A 20,618-nucleotide genomic window follows, 5' to 3' on the forward strand; every position below is an offset into this window, starting at 1 on the left:
GGTTTGGGGACCATGACCACCGGGATTCCTCTAGTCTCAGTCAGACCATTAAGTATGGTCTTTTTATGAGAATTTGGAGTCTGCATCCCACTGATCTCCTGCTCCCTCAGGGGTTCTCTGTTGTGCTCCCTGTCAGGGCAGTCATCGGTTGTGGCCGGGCACCATCTAGTTCTTCTGGTCTCAGGATGATGTAAGTCTCTGGTTCATGTGGCCCTTTCTGTCTCTTAGGCTCATAGTTATCGTGTGACCTTGGTGTTCTTCATTTTCCTTTGATCCAGGTGGGTTGAGACCAATTGCTCGTCCAGTAACTTTTATTTCAGATAGTTTTTCACATGTAGGATATCATTTGGTTTGGGGTTTTTTGGTTTTTTTTTTTTTAAGTTTTCTTCTCTCTCCTAAATCCCTATCTCTTCACTTACTAAAGCCATCTTTTTCTGTAGATTCTTTAACATGTTTATGCTTAAAAAATAGTGATACTGAACCCACCCTTTTCTTTCTAGGGTAAATGTCTTGGTAAGTAGTGACAAACGAAACATGTAGTTTTCATACAAAGATTCGTTTCTTCGTTAACGTAGGCTCGTTGATTTTGTGTTTATCCACTTATAAATGACTCAACTTATTTTGCCTAGTTGTTTCAAGATAATTAAAGTGTTTGTAAAAAAAAATTGTGTTTCTAATTTTAGCTTTTTTTAATAACAGCTTTATTGAGATATAGTTCACATACCGTAGAATTCGCCCTTTAAAATTGTATAATTCAGTGGTTTTTAGTATATTCACAGAGTTGTACAACTACCACCACTAATTCTAGAGCATTTTTATCACCCCAAAAAGAAACCCCGTACTTATTTGCAGTCACTTCTTATTGCTCCCTCCTCCCAGCCTCTGGAAACCATAAATCTGCTTTACGTGTCGATGGATTTACCTCTTCTAGACATTTTATATAAATGGGATTGTACAGTACATGATCTTTTGTGAATAACTTCTTTCAGTTAATGTTTTCAAGGTTCCTCCATGTGGAAGCATGTATCAGTACTTCATTCCTTTTTATGGATGAGTAATACTCCATTGTGTGGATATGTCACATTTTGTTTATCCATTCCTTAGTTGATGGTCATTTAGATTGTTTCTGCCTTTTGGCTATTATGAATAGTATTATTCATGTACAAGTTTTGTGTGGACACATGTTTTCAATTCTCTTGGCTTTATGGCTTCCTTTGTTCTGGAATTTTTCCGTCTCAATTTCCACAGTCTCTGGAATTCTCATACTCCATTCTGCAATTCCTTAGGCCAATAAGACTGTGGTTTTCTGCTTTAGACCCATCTACCCCATGATGGGCAGACTGGGGAGTACCCTCAGCCACATCAATCTGCATTTAACCCAGTGTCTTTTCCTTATTTCAAGGGTTGAATACTTTCCGATTTCTTCCTACTTCGGGTTGCTCTCCACTGCCTTCAAACAGTTGTTTTTTAAGTATTTTGTACAGAGTTTATTATTGTTATTGGCAGGAGAGTGAGTTAGTCCAGTAGAAGCTACTCAACCATTACTGGAAGCCAGAAGTTGCAGGCAAGAGAGTTTGGATTTTTATTCTGCAAGCTGGAAGATTTTTAATGGGGTAGTGGTGTCATGAGTTCATGGCTTTGTAAATTATACCACGGTGGTGGTTTATAGGATAGGTTGATGAGGGGAAAGCTAGGAGACAAGGGAAGCAGTTAGCAGATTCTTGCAGTAGTTCAGAGGAGAGGGAAGAAAGGCCTCAACTGGAGGAGGGAGACAGTGGAAATGAAGAGGGATCATCAGGTGGGAGAGATTAAAAGAAAGATCTAGTTTTTGAGATGGGCCATGGGACCTTGTCTTAGTTTTTCGGTGCTATTTTAACAGGAATACCACAAATGGGTGGCTTTAAAGAAGAGAAATTAATTTCAGTGCAGGAGGCTAGAAGTCCAAATTCAGGGCACTAGTTACAGAGGAAGGCACTCTTTCTCTCTCTCTCTCTGTTGGGAAGACCCTTGTCTCTGCTTCTCTAGCCCCAGCGTTCCTCCGTTCCTTGGTGAGCTTCACGTAGCATGTCTTCCCTCAATTGTGCTTTCTTGTTTCTGTGTCAGTGCAGTGCTGCTCTTTATAACTCAGAAGTGATTAGGTTTAGTGGGAATGAAAAATGGTACAACCGTTATGGAAAAAAATATGGTGCTTCCTTAAAAAGCTAGAAATAGAAATACTATACAATCCAGCAATCCCACTCCTAGGAATATATCCTAGAGAAATAAGAGCTTTCACACAAATAGACATACGCACACCCATGTTCACTACAGCATTATTCACAGTAGCAAAATGATGGAAACAACCTAAGCGCCCATCAACAGATGAATGGATAAACAAACTATGGTACATACACACAATGGAATACTATGCAACGATAAAGAACAATGGTGAATCTGTGCAACATCTCACAGCATGGATGAATCTGGAGGGCATTATGCCGAGTGGAATAAGTCAATCACAAGAGGACAAATACTGTATGAGACCACCATTATAAAAGAACATGAAAATGTTTCCACACAGAAGGAAACAATCTGATGGTTATGAAGGAGAAGAGGGAAAAACACTTAACTACATAGCAGATAACTGTTAACTTTGGTGAAGGGTAAGAGTACACAGTACTGGGGAGGTCAGCACAACTTGCCCAAGGCAGAGTCATAGAAGATTCATAGATACACCCAAACTCCCTGAGGGATCAAGCTACTGGACTGAGGGCTGGAGACTATGGTCATGGGAGACATCTACCTCAATTGGCATAACATAATCTATAAAGAAAATGTTCTACATCCTACTATGGTAAGTAGAATCTGGGATCTTAAAAGCCTGTGAGCCGCCATCTAAGATATACCCACCTGTCCCTTCCCGGCTGGAGCAAAGGAGAATGAAGAAAATCAAAGACACAAGGGGAAGATTAGTCCAAAGGACTAATGGACCACAACTACCACAACTTCCACCAGACTGAGCCCAGAGCCACTACATGGTGCCCACGTACCACCACCGACTGCGCTGGCCTGGACAGACTGGGAGGAAAATATAGAACAAAATTTAAATTCACACACACACAAAATAATAAGACCAGGCTTGCTGGTGTGACAGAGACTAGAGAAACCCCAAGAGTATGGCCTCCAGATACTCTTTTAACTCAGTACTGAAGTCACTCCTGAGGTTCACCCTTCAGCCAAAAATTCAGACAGATCTATAAGGACAGTGGAGCCCCTAGTGGCACAGTTGTTAAGCATTTGGCTTCAAACCAAAATGTCAGCAGTTCGAATCCACCAGCCGCCCCTGGAGACCCTATGGAACAGTTCTACTCGGTCCTATAGGATCACTATGAGTCGGGATTGACTTGACAGCAACCGGTGTGGTTTTTGGTTTTATAAGGCCAGCAATAACACACATGAGGAATGTGCTTTGTAGTTCAGTCATTTATTCGAGACTGATTAGCACACTGGCCCAAAAGCAAAGACGGAAAGGCAGGAAGGGACAGGAAAACTGGACGAATGGAAACGGAACCTGTGATGGAGAAGGGGGGAATGTTGACACATTGCGGAGTTGGCAGCCAGTGTCACAAAACAATTTATGTATGAACTGTTTAATGAGAAATTAATATGCTGTGTAAACCTTCACCTAAAGCACAATAAAAAAAAGTGATCAGATTTAGGACATACCTTTCACTGACAGAACCTGACTAACATAACAAAGAAAACCTTATTGCCATACAGGGTTACATCCACAGTATTCAAAAAGAAACAAAAAACCTGTTGCTGCTGAGTCAATCCTGACCCATAACAACCCTGTAGGACAGAGTAGAACTGCCCCACAGGGTTTTTAAGGCTATAAATCTTTACTGAAGCAGACTGCCACGTCTTTCTCCTGCAGAACAACTGGTGGGTTCAAACCACCCACCTTTTGGTTAGCAGCCATGTGCTTAACCACTGCAGCACCAGGGGGTTTAGGATTCCAGCACATGTTTTGCGGGGAAACAACTCAATCCATAATAGACCTCCTCACAGGAAGATGTTCTTAATTGACCAGCGAGCATTACCAGAGAGCCTAGCCTGGTTAAAGTTTAGTCCAGGATGTGTCTCTGCAGAGGCCTGGGGAGTTCACTCACCTGACCTTAGTCCTAGAAAAATGACCTGACTGAATCTCAGGTCACTCCTAGTCTGCAGGTCTCCCAGGGTCATCTGAGGGCTCTAGAAGGCACCCCAGGTCTAATTGACCCTTAGCCAGGGGTCAGTTGGGAAACAGTTTGCTTCCAGCTCACAGGTCTGGAGTGGAACAGGACAGGTTGGAGAAGAGGGGTTACAAGTGCAGGCTGCAGTGCCTGGACACACCTCAGCAACAACTGTCTGGGCCTGTTCTTCTTGATGATGGGCAAGGTTGAGCAGCCAGTTATCCTTGACTTTACCTACTGGTTTTGTTTCTTTCTCTTTCCAAAGGTGAAATGGATGATGTACTGGATTATATTTGCACTTTTCACCACAGCAGAGACATTCACGGACATCTTCCTTTGTTGGTAAGTACTCTAGGAATTGGAGGACATTCAGGGAAGATTTGCCTCACCAGAGAGAAGTGGGAAATGTCTAGAACCAGCTTCAGACTTTACCTCAGACCAGAGACAGAGGTGTGGGGGTGTTAACTGGAGCATTTTAAATCGTTTCTAAGAGCTATTCTTCCAGTACATATTTATTGAGTGGTCTTGTAAAAAAAAAAAAAAAAAAAGGTCTTGTATGCAGGTATTATTCTAGAAACCAAGGATAAAGTGATGAACAAGACAGAAGAGTTATGGGTGGCCGTTGATGAGTAATGATAAAGAAATTTGAAGAGAGGCAAAGCTCTGATCCCCTGTAAGATCTTGTTCATTCTCCCATTGTAGCTTGTGGCTGGGGTCACCTGTTTGCCTTAGTTCTCCTGCTAGGCGGTAAACCACTAAGAGCGAAGACATGTCTAACCAGGCTTTGGTTTCCCTACAATTCCTAGTACATACCTTTCACATAGCAGGTTTTCAGTAGAATTTTTCTGACTGAACAAATGAATGAATGAATCAATACAAAAATGAATCAATGAATAGCTAGTGGCTATTTTTGAGTAGAGAAGTGGGACAGGAAAAAAGCGTGAGGAAATAAATTGAAAGAAAATGTAATAATTGCTAATTACAGTCGAATGCAGTCTTGAGATTCTAGTTATGCTAATAAGGCTAGAAGGGACACCCCCCCCCCCTTTAATCCAAAGCTCTGGAAAGGTCGGGAATTAGCAGGCTATAGCCACTTGCTTTTTTCTCCTCTAGACAGTTAAGCCAGCTTTTAGCCTACAGAATAAGTACATCCCTTTGTGATTCTCTGATAATCAGCTGATTTGGGGTTTCCCTGGTCCCCAGGTAGTTTCAGAGGAGATTCCATCACCCAAGGTGAACAGGGAATGCAGAGTAAGGCTCCCTTGTGTTACTGGGAGGGCAGCACCTGAATGGGCAGGCCTGGAAGCCACCCCAGAAGTCTATTATCGCAGCTTGTCATGGGAGACACTGTGCCTGCCAGGCAAGGGAAGGCCTGGGTGTGAAGCCAGGAGGTTGGGAGGCAGGAGATTTGTAAAGACTGCATCAGTGAGGGTAGGATATACAGGAAAGAACCCAAAGAACAAGAAGCGTTTATAACAGGCTGGCCAGGGAATAAATGAGGCTCAGGCAGCCCAAGAGGGCCACTCAGAAACCAAAGTGCAAACTCACCCCACAAAGCCCTAATCCCCATAGATTGCGGCAGGCTCTCAAAGGTACCCACAGTCTGGTGTACGCTTTGAGGGCGGGGCTGGCTATGGGGAAGCAGGTTCTCTCACGCATTCTGCAAGGAAGTACAACCTCTATCTGCGTACAAAATGCACAGGAATGCCACTTCTGTGTATTTATTCTAAAGATACCATCGCATGTGTGTGTAAAGAAGTGTATGGAGGAGGTCCACTGCAGCTCTGTTGTCGTAGAGGTCCACTCGTGGGGCCCTGGGCAGATGCTGGTTCATCCATGCGCAGCCATTGAGAAGAGTGAGGCAACCTCCACCTACTAGTTTGAGAGAGTCTCCAGGATAGATTGATAGGCTTGATGGCGCGTGTGTGTGTGTGTGTGTGTGTGTGTGTGTGTATGTGGCGAGAAGGAAGCAAGGTGTAGGAAGGTGTGTATGTAGGGAAGTTTCATACACCTGCTGTTGTTAGTTGCTGTTGAGTCAGCTCTAATTCATGGTGACACCATGTACAACAGAACAAAGCGCTGTCTGTTCCGACACCATCTTCACAATTACGAGGAGTCCATTGTTGCAGCCACTGTGTATTTTGAGTGCCTTCCAACCTAGGGGCTCACCTTCCAGTACTGTATTGGACAGTATTCTGTTGTGATCCATAAGGTTTTCATTGACTAATTTTCAGAAGATTGTTAGGCCTTTCTCCCTAGTCTGCCCTACTCTGGGAGCTTTGCTGACACCTGCCCACCATGGGTGACCCCGCAGGTATTTGAAATACCAATGGCGTAGCTTCCAGCATCATAGCATCATGCAGGCCACCACAGGACAACAAACTGACAGACAGGTGGTGGTATATAAACCTACGTGACTGTATATGCCATAGTCTACCTCTGGAAGAACACATAAGAAACTGATAACAGAGCTTGCTTTTGGTAAAGGGACTAAGGGCCGGGGGGTGGGGGTGGAAGGAGACTCTTAGTAGTATATTTTTTAAAAACTTAGTTGTATATTTTTTTAAAAAGCACATCTTTTACGTAATAAATAAGAGAGCCGCAGTGTGACAGGTCCCCTTGGGATTGTCTCTGTATCTCGTGTTGATGCCTCAGCTTGCCAGATTCATTTGCTTTCCCCTTGGGGCGGGCAAATAGTTGTTTTCAAAACAAGATTTCTTCCTTAATCGCCAGGTGTTCAAATGTGGAGAATCACGGCCTTTGTTCCTTCAGCCCCGTCTCTTTTCTGGCTGTAAAACATTATATATATCTTGCCATGAAAGTGTTCCCTAGTTTCTGGGGGAATATCTGGGGCAAGCCTGTCAGAGGCAGAAAGCAGGAGACCTCGATGAGGAAAGAAAAATGGGTAGAGCAGCTAATTTAGCAGAGTCTGTGTGAGAGAGGGAAACCCTGGTGGTATAGTGGTTAAGTGCTACGGCTGCTAAGCTAAAGGTTGTCAGTTCAAATCCACTAGGTGGTCCTTGGGAACTCTATGGAGCAGTTCTGCTGTGTCCTGTAGGGTCATGACTGTGAGTTGGAATCGACTTGACGGCAACAGGTTTGGTTTTGGTTTCTGTGTGAGAGAGTTAAAGGGCTCTGAAATGGCTTGCTAGAAGCTGCTTTTTATTTCCCACTCCTTTATGTCTAGGAGGAGGACGCCAGGAAGGAATTTACTTTTCTAATACCTCGGGCTAGCACAGGTCTTCTTGTTATTTGCTCTTACAGAGTCCTGTCCTTTTCCCTCATAGCATCAGGGCTGCTAAATACGGTCATACAGGTTGTTCACATCACAAGATACCTGGCTGAGGAGGCAATTGGAGCTGAAATCCAGACCAAGCTTTGTGCGCCAAGCCGGGTGCCCACAGAACTGCATCCACTTGCAGGGACTGGCCTTGTCTAGTGGATGCAAAGATGCCATGTGGGCTAGCAGGAGCCCTTGATAGCACTTAGCTCAGGTTTCTATTATACATTATTTGTGATGATTTGATGAATTTCTGTTTCCCCAACCGGACTGTAAGTTCCGAGGGTGCCAGAAGCTTGTCTATGTCTCCCACTAGACGGGAAACTCTGAGAGGGCAGGGATCAGGTCTTCTTTGCTCACCGTTTTATCCCCAATCCTTAGCACAAGCCGACACATAGGTGCTGGGTAAGTGTCTGTGGAATGAGTAAATGAATGGGCTCAAGTGTATGCAGGACTTAAACTCCAGAAGAGTGTGTTACCTGTACCCTAAGTCTTCTTTCTTTTAGCACCAAAAAGATTAAGATCCATTTGCCTGCCATTGACTGGGGCAGGGTGAGTAGCACCCTATTCCCTGACAAGAGCTGGGTTCCTGTTCTCTGCCTCTGTTTGTGCCAAGAAGGCAGCCAAGAAGAGGGTGGCTTTTCTGGAGGCTGGAGGCTGGAGGCACCAGCCTGTCTGGAGGCTCCTTGTCAGCTCTGCTCCGCTGTACTTCCTCCTGGTGTTGGTGCCTTCTTGGCTCGTAAGTAAAGAGTGAATGACTATGTGCGGCACAGACTGGCCTTCAGATTCTGCTGCTGGAGCTGGGGCCCTGGCTTTACCCTAGATGAGTACAGCCCGTCCTGTCAGGAGGCTCCAGCTGTGGCCAGGCGGGACATAGAGTGATTGCTGGAAAGAACCTGTACCTGATTTGCTTTGACAACAGAAGAAAATAGGAACTGGACTTTCAGAGAGAGGCCTTGGGGTTGTTGTGGGTGTGCACGTGTGGAGAAAGGAGATGTCCAGGAGACCTGGCAGTGATATGCAGGCAAGAGAGGGACCCCTGCAGCTGGGGTCTTGTCTGTCATGGGCCCAGGGCAGCGTTGCTGAGAACCTAACGAGATGTGTGTTTTCTTCTCTCTCCAGGTTTCCATTCTATTATGAACTAAAAATAGCGTTTGTAGCCTGGCTGCTGTCTCCCTACACAAAAGGCTCCAGCCTCCTATACCGGAAGTTTGTACATCCCACACTGTCTTCAAAAGAAAAGGTAACTTATCCCACTCGGCCTTTCACCCCTTCCGGCGAGGGATATCGTTTAGGGAGTTGGTGCTTTGCAGGTCAGTGGAACGGTTATATGGTTGCAGGAGACCCCTTGGTTGGCTCTTATTTACCCCCAACAAGTTGTTCCTTCTAGTCTTATTTTTTTTTTTTAGAATACTTTTCTGATATGTTTAGAAATAGTGGTGAAATTCTCTGAAAGATGTTATTTGTCTTATTTATTGCAAAACATTTCCGTGAATTGAAACAAAATAAAAACTTCACTCTCAATTCAACCCCCTCAACTGAATTGCCTTCCTTTTTTTATGCTGGAAGCCCCTGTCCTTTTGCAGATAAGATTTTTTACATAGACTATTTAAACTTTTACACAGACCATTTTAAAAAATAATAGACTTTTTAAAACTTAGCATAGATACAATATTTGTGTGCTGAGATCTGAAACATGTTTGTACGTAATCCATTGCTGCTTGGTCTTCATAAAGATCTACAATGATGGAACTGTCCCCCTACTGCTAGCATGGAGTTTAGTTCCTTCTTTTGACTTATTCTTTTAGAATAAATTCTCAAGAGTGGGATTATTGGATCAAAAGAGTCGAACATTGAATAATTTGTTAACTGTGTTGTATTACTCTCTAAACTGATAGGTAGGACTCTCTAACATAAAATAGGAGCACTATGAGTGTCTTGATATATTAATTTTTATTGTTCCTAAAAGTTGAATAATTTGGGCTTCTACGGGAAGGCTTTGGGGAACATATCAATTGAATGAGCAGGCTACTGTAGGCGTTTTGAAGCTCGCTTTAGGAGCTAGGACCACGGCACCTCCCATCTCAGAAGGGTGGACTTTGAGGCATGGAGAGCTCTGTCTGAATCTGTTATTAAATCCCTGCACTTCTTCCCTTTCCCGAACGTTGGGCTGACCATGAAGCCGCCAGTGTAATTTTCATTGAAGTGAAGTGTCTGGCTCTCAAGAGCTGCCAAGAATCACTTCTCAAGTCAGTCAGGGGTCACAATTAGAGGACTTACTGCTGTGTTTTCCTGGGGAAGCTTAAACAGGGAATTGAGCAGGGAGATGACTAACTCCCTCTGCAGCCCTCAAAGCACAGGAAGTGCACTAACGTGCTGAACTTCAAACAAGACTGAGGCCAAATGTCATTATCTTACTGAACTCTGAAATGAGCTACTGTAAGTCCAAAGCAGCTATTTGCATACACTACCACCACCACCAACAAACGACCCAGAACAAAAAATTGAATAAACCAGTTGATCCAAATTTGAACTAAACCAATATTTTACTTTGGAGACCTCCACCCTGTTTTTCCACCACATCTTCACCTGGTTGTATGGTGCTGGATGACTTCTGGTTTCTGCTTTCATTTTAATACCTGTACAATGACCTCCCTTATCAACAAAAATAAGTCCCATTTCTTTCTGCTTTCTAATCTCTCCCAATGACGTGCATAGTGATATGCTGGGATACAGAATGAAATAGCTAGGGGATAACAGAGTTTTAGAGATCCAAGGGCCCCAAGCCCCTTGAAATGAGGAAGATAACAATGGTTATCATTTATGGAAACCAGCCACTCTGTTAGATACTCTACTGGAATGAATCTCATTTAAACTTCATAGTACTCCAGAGTACGTTACAATCATAATCCTCATTTTTCATAAGATGAAATTGTGCATAAACTAAAGCCAAACTTGTTGCCATTGAGTCAATTCCAGCTCATAGCCGCTCTATGGTACAGAGTATAACTGCCACTGTGCCAACATTTTGGTTAGCAGCTGAGCTCTTAACCACTGCACCACCAGGACTCTGAAATTGTGCATGGATAGGCTAAATACATTCCAAGGTCTGCCAGCCAGTTAGTGACATGTCAAGGTTAGACACTCAATTCTTAGCATCCTTCCCACCTGAAGTTCTTTCTGTGTTCTATAGAGGCTGTTACAGAACGGCAGGATGGTCCACATCTAGGACCCTCTACAATCTCTCTGGAAGATTAGAGGCTTTAGAACAATCCTAGAATATTGCTTGGAGAAAAGCTACCTGAGTCAGCAAGTCATTAGCTTTGTTTTGTTTTGTATAAAAAATCCCTCTTCCAATACCCTGCATCTCCTCTGGAGTCCCTGAGTGGTGCAAAGAGTTAATACAATTGGCTGCTAACTGAAAAGCCTGGTGATCAACTTCTGAAAAATTAGTCACTGAAAACCCTATGGAGCACAGTTCTACTCACACATGCGGTCACCATGAACTGAAACTGACTTGACAGAAACTATTTTGGTTTGGTGTCTCCTCTGTTTCTCCTCCTCCTACCTCCACACACACTCAGAGTATCTAGGACTTTCCAGTCCTGGTGAGAATCAGTGGTGAGGCAAGCTCTAAGCCCAGAGCTCAGGAAAAGGGAGAGACAACAGAGATTTATTTGAACCTTCCAACTCAGTGTGCCTCTTTGCTTCTTTGTCAGGAGATTGATGACTGCCTGGTCCAAGCAAAAGACCGAAGTTACGATGCCCTTGTGCACTTTGGGAAGCGGGGCTTGAATGTGGCAGCCACGGCGGCGGTGATGGCTGCTTCCAAGGTACTGTGCCGGGCCCTGACCACCATGGCTACATAAGCATCTCAGTCCCTCTGGTTGGCTCTTCTTGACCCATAGCAGTTCACTCTGCGTAGGCTAGGGACCAATCAGTGATTCCTCATCTTTTTTTGAGCTCCCTTTGAAAATCTGATGGAAAACAAAAAATGGCAGAGTTTGTCCCCAGAACCTTGGATAAGCACAGAAACAATGTGTGTGATTTTAAGAGGTTCCAGAGCCCCTGAAGGTTACCTGTGACTCCCAGGTTAAGAGTCTCTAAATTACTTGGAGCTTAAGCCTAGGAGAGAGAGGAATGAAGAAGGAAGGGGAGAAAGGGAGACAGCTCTTCTCTGCAGTTTCCCAGGCCCTGGAGAGTCACATAAACTCAAAATGGTAGAGAGACTGCCATAGTGAGTGAGTGAATCCCAAGCTCACAGGGCCCAGCAGACAAGGACGGAGCCTGGGGCCCCAGGGTAAGTTGAGTGGTCCAAGCACGGAGGACAATGATGTGCATAGCAGATGTACCTGAGATGAAGGAGGTCTGAAATAAACACTGCACTTGTGGAATATCATGATCTGGGCATGACTTCCTTCACTCTTCCATCCAGCCATTTGCAGCCCTCCATGTTCCTTCCTAGCTTCTTCTCACCTCACACTCTCCTTCCTTGTCCTTGTATCACGTTCTCATTATGTACCCAGTCCTCAAAACACAAATCAGTCAGACATTTACTCTCAGAGTAAACCCAGTGGTTGCCCTAGCATGCCTTGGTGACAGTCCTTTCCCCCAAGTCCAAATGTGGTCTAGGGATCTACGGTTGGCTGGGGTGGAGGAAAGGCAGTTAGGCTAGTGTTTGGGAAGACTCAATGGTTGGGAGGTGAGTTGTATTAGCAAAGAGAAGCCACCAGTCGTGGATGGTGATGTGAAGGCTTGGGGATAGAGGTGGTAGAGCTGTGAAATGACTTGGAAGAGGCTGATTAACACAAATCTTGGTGCTTCGTGGGCTTTGAAGGGATGGCAGAATGCAGGGTGCAGAGAGTCAGCTGGGCCAAGGAACTTGAGCTGGGTTTTCTGTGCCTTGAACCAAGAAGTATGTTAGGAGCATTTCTGGGAGAAGGGCTGAGTGGTTGCATGAAAAGCATCTTCCACCTGAAGTCAAGAAGTTCTGCAGACAGAGGCTAGGAGAGAAGGAGGGAGAACAAGAAGGGAATGATTCCTGTTTCGGTCCAGGACCAGCTCCTTCTATAACCCAGAATCATACTGAAGGGTTTTGCTTCTCTATCCACCTGGTATCTGGAGAGTCCCTGTCCACCTAAGTGTAATAGTTGCTGGTAAGTGACGGATCCTAGTGATTATCTTTGCAGGAAAAATCTGCTTTGGTATCCCCAAGGAGATTTACAAAGAGCAGTGAATTCTAAGAGTCTTCTGTTTGGGATGGAACCACTTTACACTTTTCTTTTTAAGCCAGAAGAAAAAAGAACTCTAATCTCTAAATTCTAAACCCATCAGGCCTGTCTTGCAACATAAAGCTACAAAACTCCTCTCTCAGCCCCTTTCCCCCACCCCATTTCCTTGGCTTCTCTACCCTGAAGTCACAATTCAGTTGTAGAGTATGAATGGGGTGTATTTATCAAGACGGCTCAATGTGGGACACCCGGCCACTCCGCTGTGTGTGTGGAAATTCATTCTGATGGTAACTTCTGCAGGGCCATCCTTTTCCAGGTCTGCTTCAAGCTGGAGCCTCCAGAGTCTTGATCCCATCTTGGCCTGTGATTCCTAGCCAGTCACCGACTGCCCCACTGACCACTGGGGAGCCCGTATGCCCAAGACTTCTCCAGCCAGGCACCAAACAACAACTAAAACCCGAAGGAAGCTCCAGGCAGTCTGACACTTGCCTCATGAAATAACTGCTCATTAGTTCTTTTCAGACTGACAGAAGCAGTGAGGGATGCCAGCTTTCTGCTGGATTTGGTTGCAGAGGATAAAATGTTCTCCCTTGTGGTGGCTTTGCTTTTCCTCTCTAAATAGAAATATCTTGAGAGAGAAAACACATCTTCTCTTCTAAAAATAATGCCCTCTATTTTTGAAACAGCGATGTATACTAAAAAAAAAAAAAGGGTAAAATCCAGCCTGGCTGAGGTGTAGGTCAGTGGTTTCCACGGAAACAGTAGAGTGCTCCAGCCAAGGGTCAAAGGCTGATGGCTCACCAGAGGGTCAAAATCCGGATTTCATGTCCAAACCACCTGGGAAGCTTTGTTTTTTAATAGATTGTCAGACGTGCTGAATCAGAACCTCAGGCAACGGGCCCATGCATCTCTATTTTCAACAAGTTTCCCAGATGACTTTTAAATAGCTGGCTCCTCAAGGGTCCCTGCCCAAGGGCCTATAAGGGCACAGTGATTAGAGTTAAAACAGTCAACTTCTTTAATTGTCCTGGGATGCAGGTTATCCCCCTTAGAAGCATTAACCTGGAGAATGAGGAAAGCAGTGTGTGTGGCCATGTCTCTGTCCCTCAGACTTAGTGCCAGCCAGGCAGTACTATGGTAGGCATACAGAACCCTGCACCTCTTTTGTAGCCCTTTGCTTGTGAATGCCTAGTATAGTCCTTTGTCCCCAGCTGAGCTCTTAGCTGCCTTGTTGATTATCCCAGAGCAAGTGCCTGCAAAAAAGACATCCTGCCAAGCCACCCATGGCTAGGGGCCATATAATTTATTGTCTAAACCAGGACACATCAGACAATGGAACGAGTGCTATAATAATTATGGCAGGACCAAAAAAAAAAAAAAACCATTGATGTCAAGTTGATTCTGACTTATAGCAACCCTATAGAATTAGGTAGAACTGCTCCATAGGGTTTCTAAGGAGCGGCTAGTAGATTCGAACTGCCAACCTTTTGGTTAGCAGCTGAGCTCTTAACCACTGAGCCACCAGGGCTCCAAACTGGGTCTGTCTTGAGCAAACTGACCTCATGGTCACCCTACTTATGAAAACCAATTTCCGTTGAGTTGATGGTGACTCATGGTCAACAGCAACTGCTTTGGGCATCCCTGGATGGTGCAAACAGTTAACACGCTCAGCTGCTAACCAAAAGGTTGCGATTAGAGTCCACCCAGAGGCACCTTGGAAGAAAGACCTGACAATCTAACTCTGAAAAACCAGCCTTTGAAAATCCTGTGGTAACCCTACTTATGGCTGCATTTTAAATCTCCTGGACCTTGCCTGTCTCCTACCTCTCAGAAAATACCCTCCTTCCTGAGAACACTCTTCTCTAGCACTTTCTGTCTAAGTAAGTGTTCTAGTCTGTGAAAACTGCCCTTTCTCCTTCCTGAGAACACGCTTCTCTAGCACCATCTAAGTGTCCCTAGTCTGTGAAAACTACCCTTTCTCCTTCCTGAGAACACGCCTCTCTAGCACCATCTAAGTGTCCCTAAAAAAAAGTCTGTGAAAACTGTCCTTTCTACTTCCTGAGAACACACTTCTTTAGCACCTTCTGTCTAAGTAAGTGCCCTTGTTCCTGGCTGGCTCTGCTGCTGGATATTAGCTGTTTCCTAGCCCGTTAATTTCACCCAGAGGGAAAAATGAGCTCAGGTCTTTTTAAGATTAGAATTGAAAATCTCTCTATTTTTAAAAATAATGCCCTAGAAATGTATTTATTAAGCAAAACACCTGCTCACTTGAAAGAGAAACCACAGTGAGAAAACCCAGCTGAACAGAAGTTTTTAAAACTGTGAGGTGTATCCAGTCACCCTGCGCCCCTTGATGGTTGAACCATATCCTAGGTCTATTCCATCTGCCCAGTTGTCAGACCTGGTAAACCAGCCTTGCTTTTTACTTGTCTCATGACTTGAAAACTGATGTTGAGTTCCCCTAGAGATTCTGTCCCTAGAACAGTTCTAATGGTACCAGTACTGTAATTAAAGTCACCTGTTTAAGAAAGTGGCTCTAAGTAAAGCGTGCCTTCTGTGAATTAGGGACTTTGCCACCCGCCCCGCCCTGATGGTTTTCAGATATGTTGTGTGGTTTTTCCCCCTTGAATCTATTCTTTCCCTATTAGCTCGTTAGCTTCTTGAGTTGAGGGGGTTCTGTCTCCTTTTCCTTTGTTTCTTGCTTTAAAACAAAGCAAAAACAAACAGTTCCTAGTTGCTTAGTATTTTGCCACCTTCAAAACCATAAAAAACCAAACCCATTGCCATCGAGTCGATTCCCACTCGTAGCAGCCCTATAGGACAGAGTAGACCTGCCCCACAGAGTTTTCAAGGAGCACCTGGTGGATTCAAACTGTCAACCTCTTGGTTAGCAGCAGTAGCTCTTAACCACTACACCACCAGGGTTTCCTTTGCCCTCTTAGCTATTCATTAAACCTTTTGATTGATCTGAAGAATAAATCTTTTTGATTCCTCCAGGCCTGCTCTGTTGAGTATGGTAACTACTTGCCACATGTGAGTATTGAAATTTAAATGAAGTAAATTTTAAATTCAGTTCCTCACTCTTACTGCCCTCCTTTCAAGCTCTCAGTAACCTCTGGTGGCTGGTGTAGATACGAAACATTTTCATCATCATAGACCATTCCTTGAGCAATGCTGCCCACCTCTGTTAAACCTCTTTGCTTCTCTTTGCTTTGTGTTCACCCCTCCCCTACATCTGCTCTGGTTTTGACAGCACCCCTCTCTGACCCACTTAGCTCCTGGGTGCTTCTGTATCTGAGGTTCACCAGGAAAACAGGGAGATGGAAGTCAACCTTATAGCAGCACCTATGCCATAGCTCCCAGTGCTTCATCTACTCCCCTGGTTGCTCTCCTTTCTCACCGTGACCTCCTCTTTCCTGGCTTGCCAGACGGAAGTCAGGCCCTTTGCCTACAATTAAGGTGAGTGCCCACTAGGGCACAGCCAAGATAAATTATCACGCTTTTCCACTTGCCTTAATAACAAACAAACAACAAACAACTCTGTGAAACAGTTCCACATACACAGTTTAAAAAAATATTCCTCTCCCTCCTATTTTTTATCCACAACTGCTTAGCTAAGCCTCTTGCTTAAATAAAGTGCAACTTCCAAACCTCCATGAAACTTTGTTTTTGGAATCAGAAGCTCCTTCTGGGACATTCATAAGCCCAGTGATTTGGGGCTTCAGACCAGACTAGAATCGGTTGTACTCACCTTGGTTTTTTTCTTTCTAGCAAAAAACTACCTGTTTACTATTAATCAGAGGAGAGGTGCTGATCTTCTTTTTATAAAGCCTTCCTGTCTCACCTAATGCCTACAGGATATTTCTAAGGAAGAAGAGAAAATGACTGTCCCCTCCAGGCCCATGTATCTTACTTCCCAGCTTCCCATCCTTGTGGTCTGCTGAATAAGTGGCCAGGGACTCTGAGAAGCCTGTATCAAGTTAGCCTTCTTTCTTCTGTTTCAGCTGAAAACCGTGCGCCATACATTTGATATTTAGAATTCACCACAGCAACCACTTTTATACACCAAAATTATCCAAACTGTCATAGACAGCCTGCTGAAAAGGTCCAGAAGTATTCTTTACCCTCTTGTCTCCCAAGCAAAGCAGCTTATACCCAAGTTTAGCTTTTCAAAACATGCGTAAGCAGAATCAAGCAAGACTTTCAAGCAGCATGGTTTTGTCATTCAATGCCCCATAATTCTGGATTCTTGTTCTCCCAATGTTCCTACCTGGAATGTGACCTCACCTCACTCCACTTGGGAGCTGCTTAGGTGGATTAAAACAAACAAAAGACCCAACATCACAAGTCAGCTGAAGAGGAAGGGCTAGAACTCACACTGAGTTGCTGGTCTGATGTTCCTTGCCCCCTCTCTGTTCCATGTTTGTCTCTGGAGATTATATGTCACCAGATATATCAAGGGTCCGAGTGGAAAGAGAGGAGCCTGCCTGCCTGACCTCAGAGAAGAACCTGGTCGAACCTAGAAGGTCAGAGAAAGTAGTTTGAGAATCACATATGAGCAGGAAGGCTGTTTCTAGGTTGTGGTGGCACAGCACCTTCTCTTTCACCTTCACCTCTCTGACTCCTCTCATGCTCATTCCCCCTCCTCCCTTCCCTCATGCCCTCCTGTAGTCTGGGATTTCCCTGGGGCCCCTGCAGCCCTCCTGCTTCCCACGACCATCTCATCCTTTCTCTCACAGTCCGCTCTCACCTGATGCACATGGTTCCCAGACTGGTTTCTCTGCCCATGACCCATCTCTCCAAGCTCAAGTCCAGCATTTCTGATTCTCTGCTGAACATCTCCTCCCTCTCTCCTTGTTGTCTCTAGGCAACATTCCCCTGACTCTAAATCTGCCCCTCCATCTGTGTCCCCTCTTGCTGATAATGATAAAATCACTGTCCCCACAGGCACCAAGACTTCAAATCTCACAGTCATCTTTGATGCCTCACCTTCTTACTCTCAAGTCCTGACCGTTTGACATCCCTCCCCTCCTTCTGGGCCTTCTTCCTCTGCATTCTCCCTTCCAGCTTGGGCTGTTGCAGTAGCTACCCAAGTGGTTGACTCTTGGCTGCTCCTGTCTTCCAGTTTGAGGCCCTGTACAGTCCGACCCTGACTCCACCTTCCAGCCTTGTCTCTCCTTACCTTTCCAGCTCTTCTTGCACTGTACCCCATAGCACCACCTTCTGTGCTGTTCTAGAGTGAGCAACTCTGCTTGCTATATCTAGAATGTTCTGTTTCCTGCCTCTGCCTTTGTTTATATTGTCATTTCTCTGCCCCTTTTTCCACCTGTTTAAAATTCTGTCCACCCACCAAGGTCAAATTCCATCCTCTCCATGAAGCCTTCTCTGATCCCTCTCTCCTTGGTTGTCCAGTGGCATTCTGTTGTAGTCATTTATATTCATGTCTTATCTGCATCCCTTCTAGGTGCTTAGTAAATATCAAAGGAATGAGTGACCATCATACATATTCTTGGCTGCCACGACAAACAGAACAATGCCTAGCATCAGTTATATCCAAGATGTAGGCTTTGGAGACAAGCAAACCAACGTTAAAAATTCCAGCTCCACCACTTACTGTTTGAACCTAGGGCAGATGTTTCACTTCCTTGAGCTTCAGCTCTTTCACCTGCAAAACTGGGATGATCATAGTGCTGCCACAGAATAGTTACAAAAGCATGTACATGAAGACTGCACACAATGCAGAGCCCATAATGCTTAATAAACATTACCTACTATTCTCACAGTTTATTGTACTGTGGTGGCTTGTGTGTTGCTATGATGCTGGAAGCTTTACCACCAGTGTTTCAGATACCAGCAGCGTCACCCTTGATGGACAGGTTTCAGCGGAGCTTCCAGACTAACACAGACTAGGAAGAGGAACCTAGCAGTCTACTTGTGAAAAAATTGGCCGGTGAAAGCCTTATAAATAGCAGTGGAACATTATCTGATATAGTGCCAGAAGATGAGCCCCCCAGGTTGGAAGACACTCAAAATATGATGGCGGAAGAGCTGCCTCCTCAAAGTAGAGTTGACATTAATGACATGGATAGAGTCAAGCTTTCAGGACTTTCATACGCTGTTGTGGCACAACTCAAAATGAGAAGACACAGCTGCAAACATTCATTAATAATTGGAACATGGAGTGTATGAAGTATGAATCTAGGAAAATTGGAAGTCATCAGAAATGAAGTGAAATACATAAAGATCAATATCCTAGGCATTAGTGACCTGAAATGGACTGATACTGGCCATTTTGATTCAGATAATCATATGGGGTCTGCTATGCCAGGAATGACAAATTGAAGAGGAATGGCATCGCATTCATCCTCAAAAGAAACATTTCAAGATCTATCCTGGAGTACAGTGCTGTTAGTGATAGGATAATTTCCCTATGCCTACAAGGAATACGACTATTATTCAAATTCACACACCAACCACTAAGGCCAAGATGAAGAAATTGAAGATTTTTGCCAATTCCTGCAGTCTGAAATTCATAAAACATGCAGTCAAGATGCATTGATAATTACTGGCAATTGGAATGTGAAAGTTGGAAACAAAGAAGAAGGAACAATAGTTGGAAAATACGGCCTTGGTGTTAGAAACGATGCCGGAGATCGCATGATAGAATTTTGCAAGACCAACGACTTCTTCACTGCAAATACCTTTTTTCAGCAATATAAACAGCGACTATACACATGGACTTCACCAGATGGAATACACAGGAATCAAATCGACTACATCTGTGGGAAGAGACGATGGAAAAGCTCAATATCAACAGTCAGAACAAGGCCAGGGGCCGACTGTGGAAGAGATCATCAACTGCTCATATGAAAGTTCAAGTTAAAGTTGAAGAAAATTAGAACAAGTTCACAAGAGCCAAAGTACAACCTTGAATATATCCCACCTGAATTTAGAGACCATCTCAAGAATAGATTCGACACATTGAACACTAATGACCAAAGACCAGATGAGTGGTGGAATGACATCAAGGACATCATACATGGAGAAAGCAAGAGGTCCTTAAAAAGACAGGGAAGAAAGAAAAGACCAAAACGGATATCAGAAGAGACTCTGAAACTTGTTCTTAAATGTAGAGTAACTAAAGCAAAAGGAAGAAATGATGAAGTAAAAGAACTGAACAGAAGATTTCAAAGGGTGGCTCAAGAAGACAAAGTAAAGTAGTATAATGAAATGTGCAAAGACTTGGAGATAGAGAACCAAAAGAGAAGAACATGCTTGGCATTTCTCAAGCTGAAAGAACTGAAGACAAAATTCAAGGCTCGAGTTGCAATATTGAGGGATTCCACAGGGAAAATACTGAACAACTTAGGAAACATCAAAAGCAGATGGAAGGAATACATAGTCACTGTATTAAAAAGAACTGGTTCACGTTCAGCCATTTCAGCAGATAGCATATGATCAAGAACTGATGGTACTGAAGGAAGAGGTCGAAGCTGCACTGAAGGCACTGGTGAAAAACAAGGCTCCAGGAATTGATGGAATACCAGCTGATATGTTTCAACAAACCAGTGCAGCACGGGAGATACTCGCTTGTCTATGCCAAGAAATTTGAAAGGTAGCTATCTGGCTAACTGACAGGAAGAGATCCATATTCATAGCCATTCCAAAGAAAAATGATCCAACAGAATGGGGAAATTATTGAATAATATAATTAATATCACATGAGTAAAATTTTGCTGAAGATCATTCAAAAGCAGTTGCAGCAGTACATGGACAGGGAACTGCCAGAAATTCAAGCCCGATTCAGAAGAGGATGTGGAACCAGGGATATCATTGCTGATGTCAGATGGATCCTGGCTGAAAGCAGAGAATACCAGGTAGATGTTTACCTGT

At 44.2% G+C, this 20,618-nt stretch overlaps 1 protein-coding gene across 1 annotated transcript in view; it reads left to right on the top strand.

Moving 5' to 3' along the window:
- The window catches only part of REEP1 (receptor accessory protein 1), a 125,209-nt gene that overhangs the window by 77,850 nt on the left and 26,741 nt on the right, over positions 1-20,618 (top strand). The window contains exons 3-5 of the mRNA XM_049856767.1: positions 4,480-4,556; positions 8,617-8,737; positions 11,214-11,327. Coding sequence (XP_049712724.1) covers positions 4,480-4,556; positions 8,617-8,737; positions 11,214-11,327 — 312 coding nt within the window. The remainder of the gene's footprint in view (positions 1-4,479; positions 4,557-8,616; positions 8,738-11,213; positions 11,328-20,618) is intronic.

Source organism: Elephas maximus, chromosome 17, assembly GCF_024166365.1.
Source record: "Elephas maximus indicus isolate mEleMax1 chromosome 17, mEleMax1 primary haplotype, whole genome shotgun sequence".
Taxonomy (NCBI): domain Eukaryota; kingdom Metazoa; phylum Chordata; class Mammalia; order Proboscidea; family Elephantidae; genus Elephas; species Elephas maximus.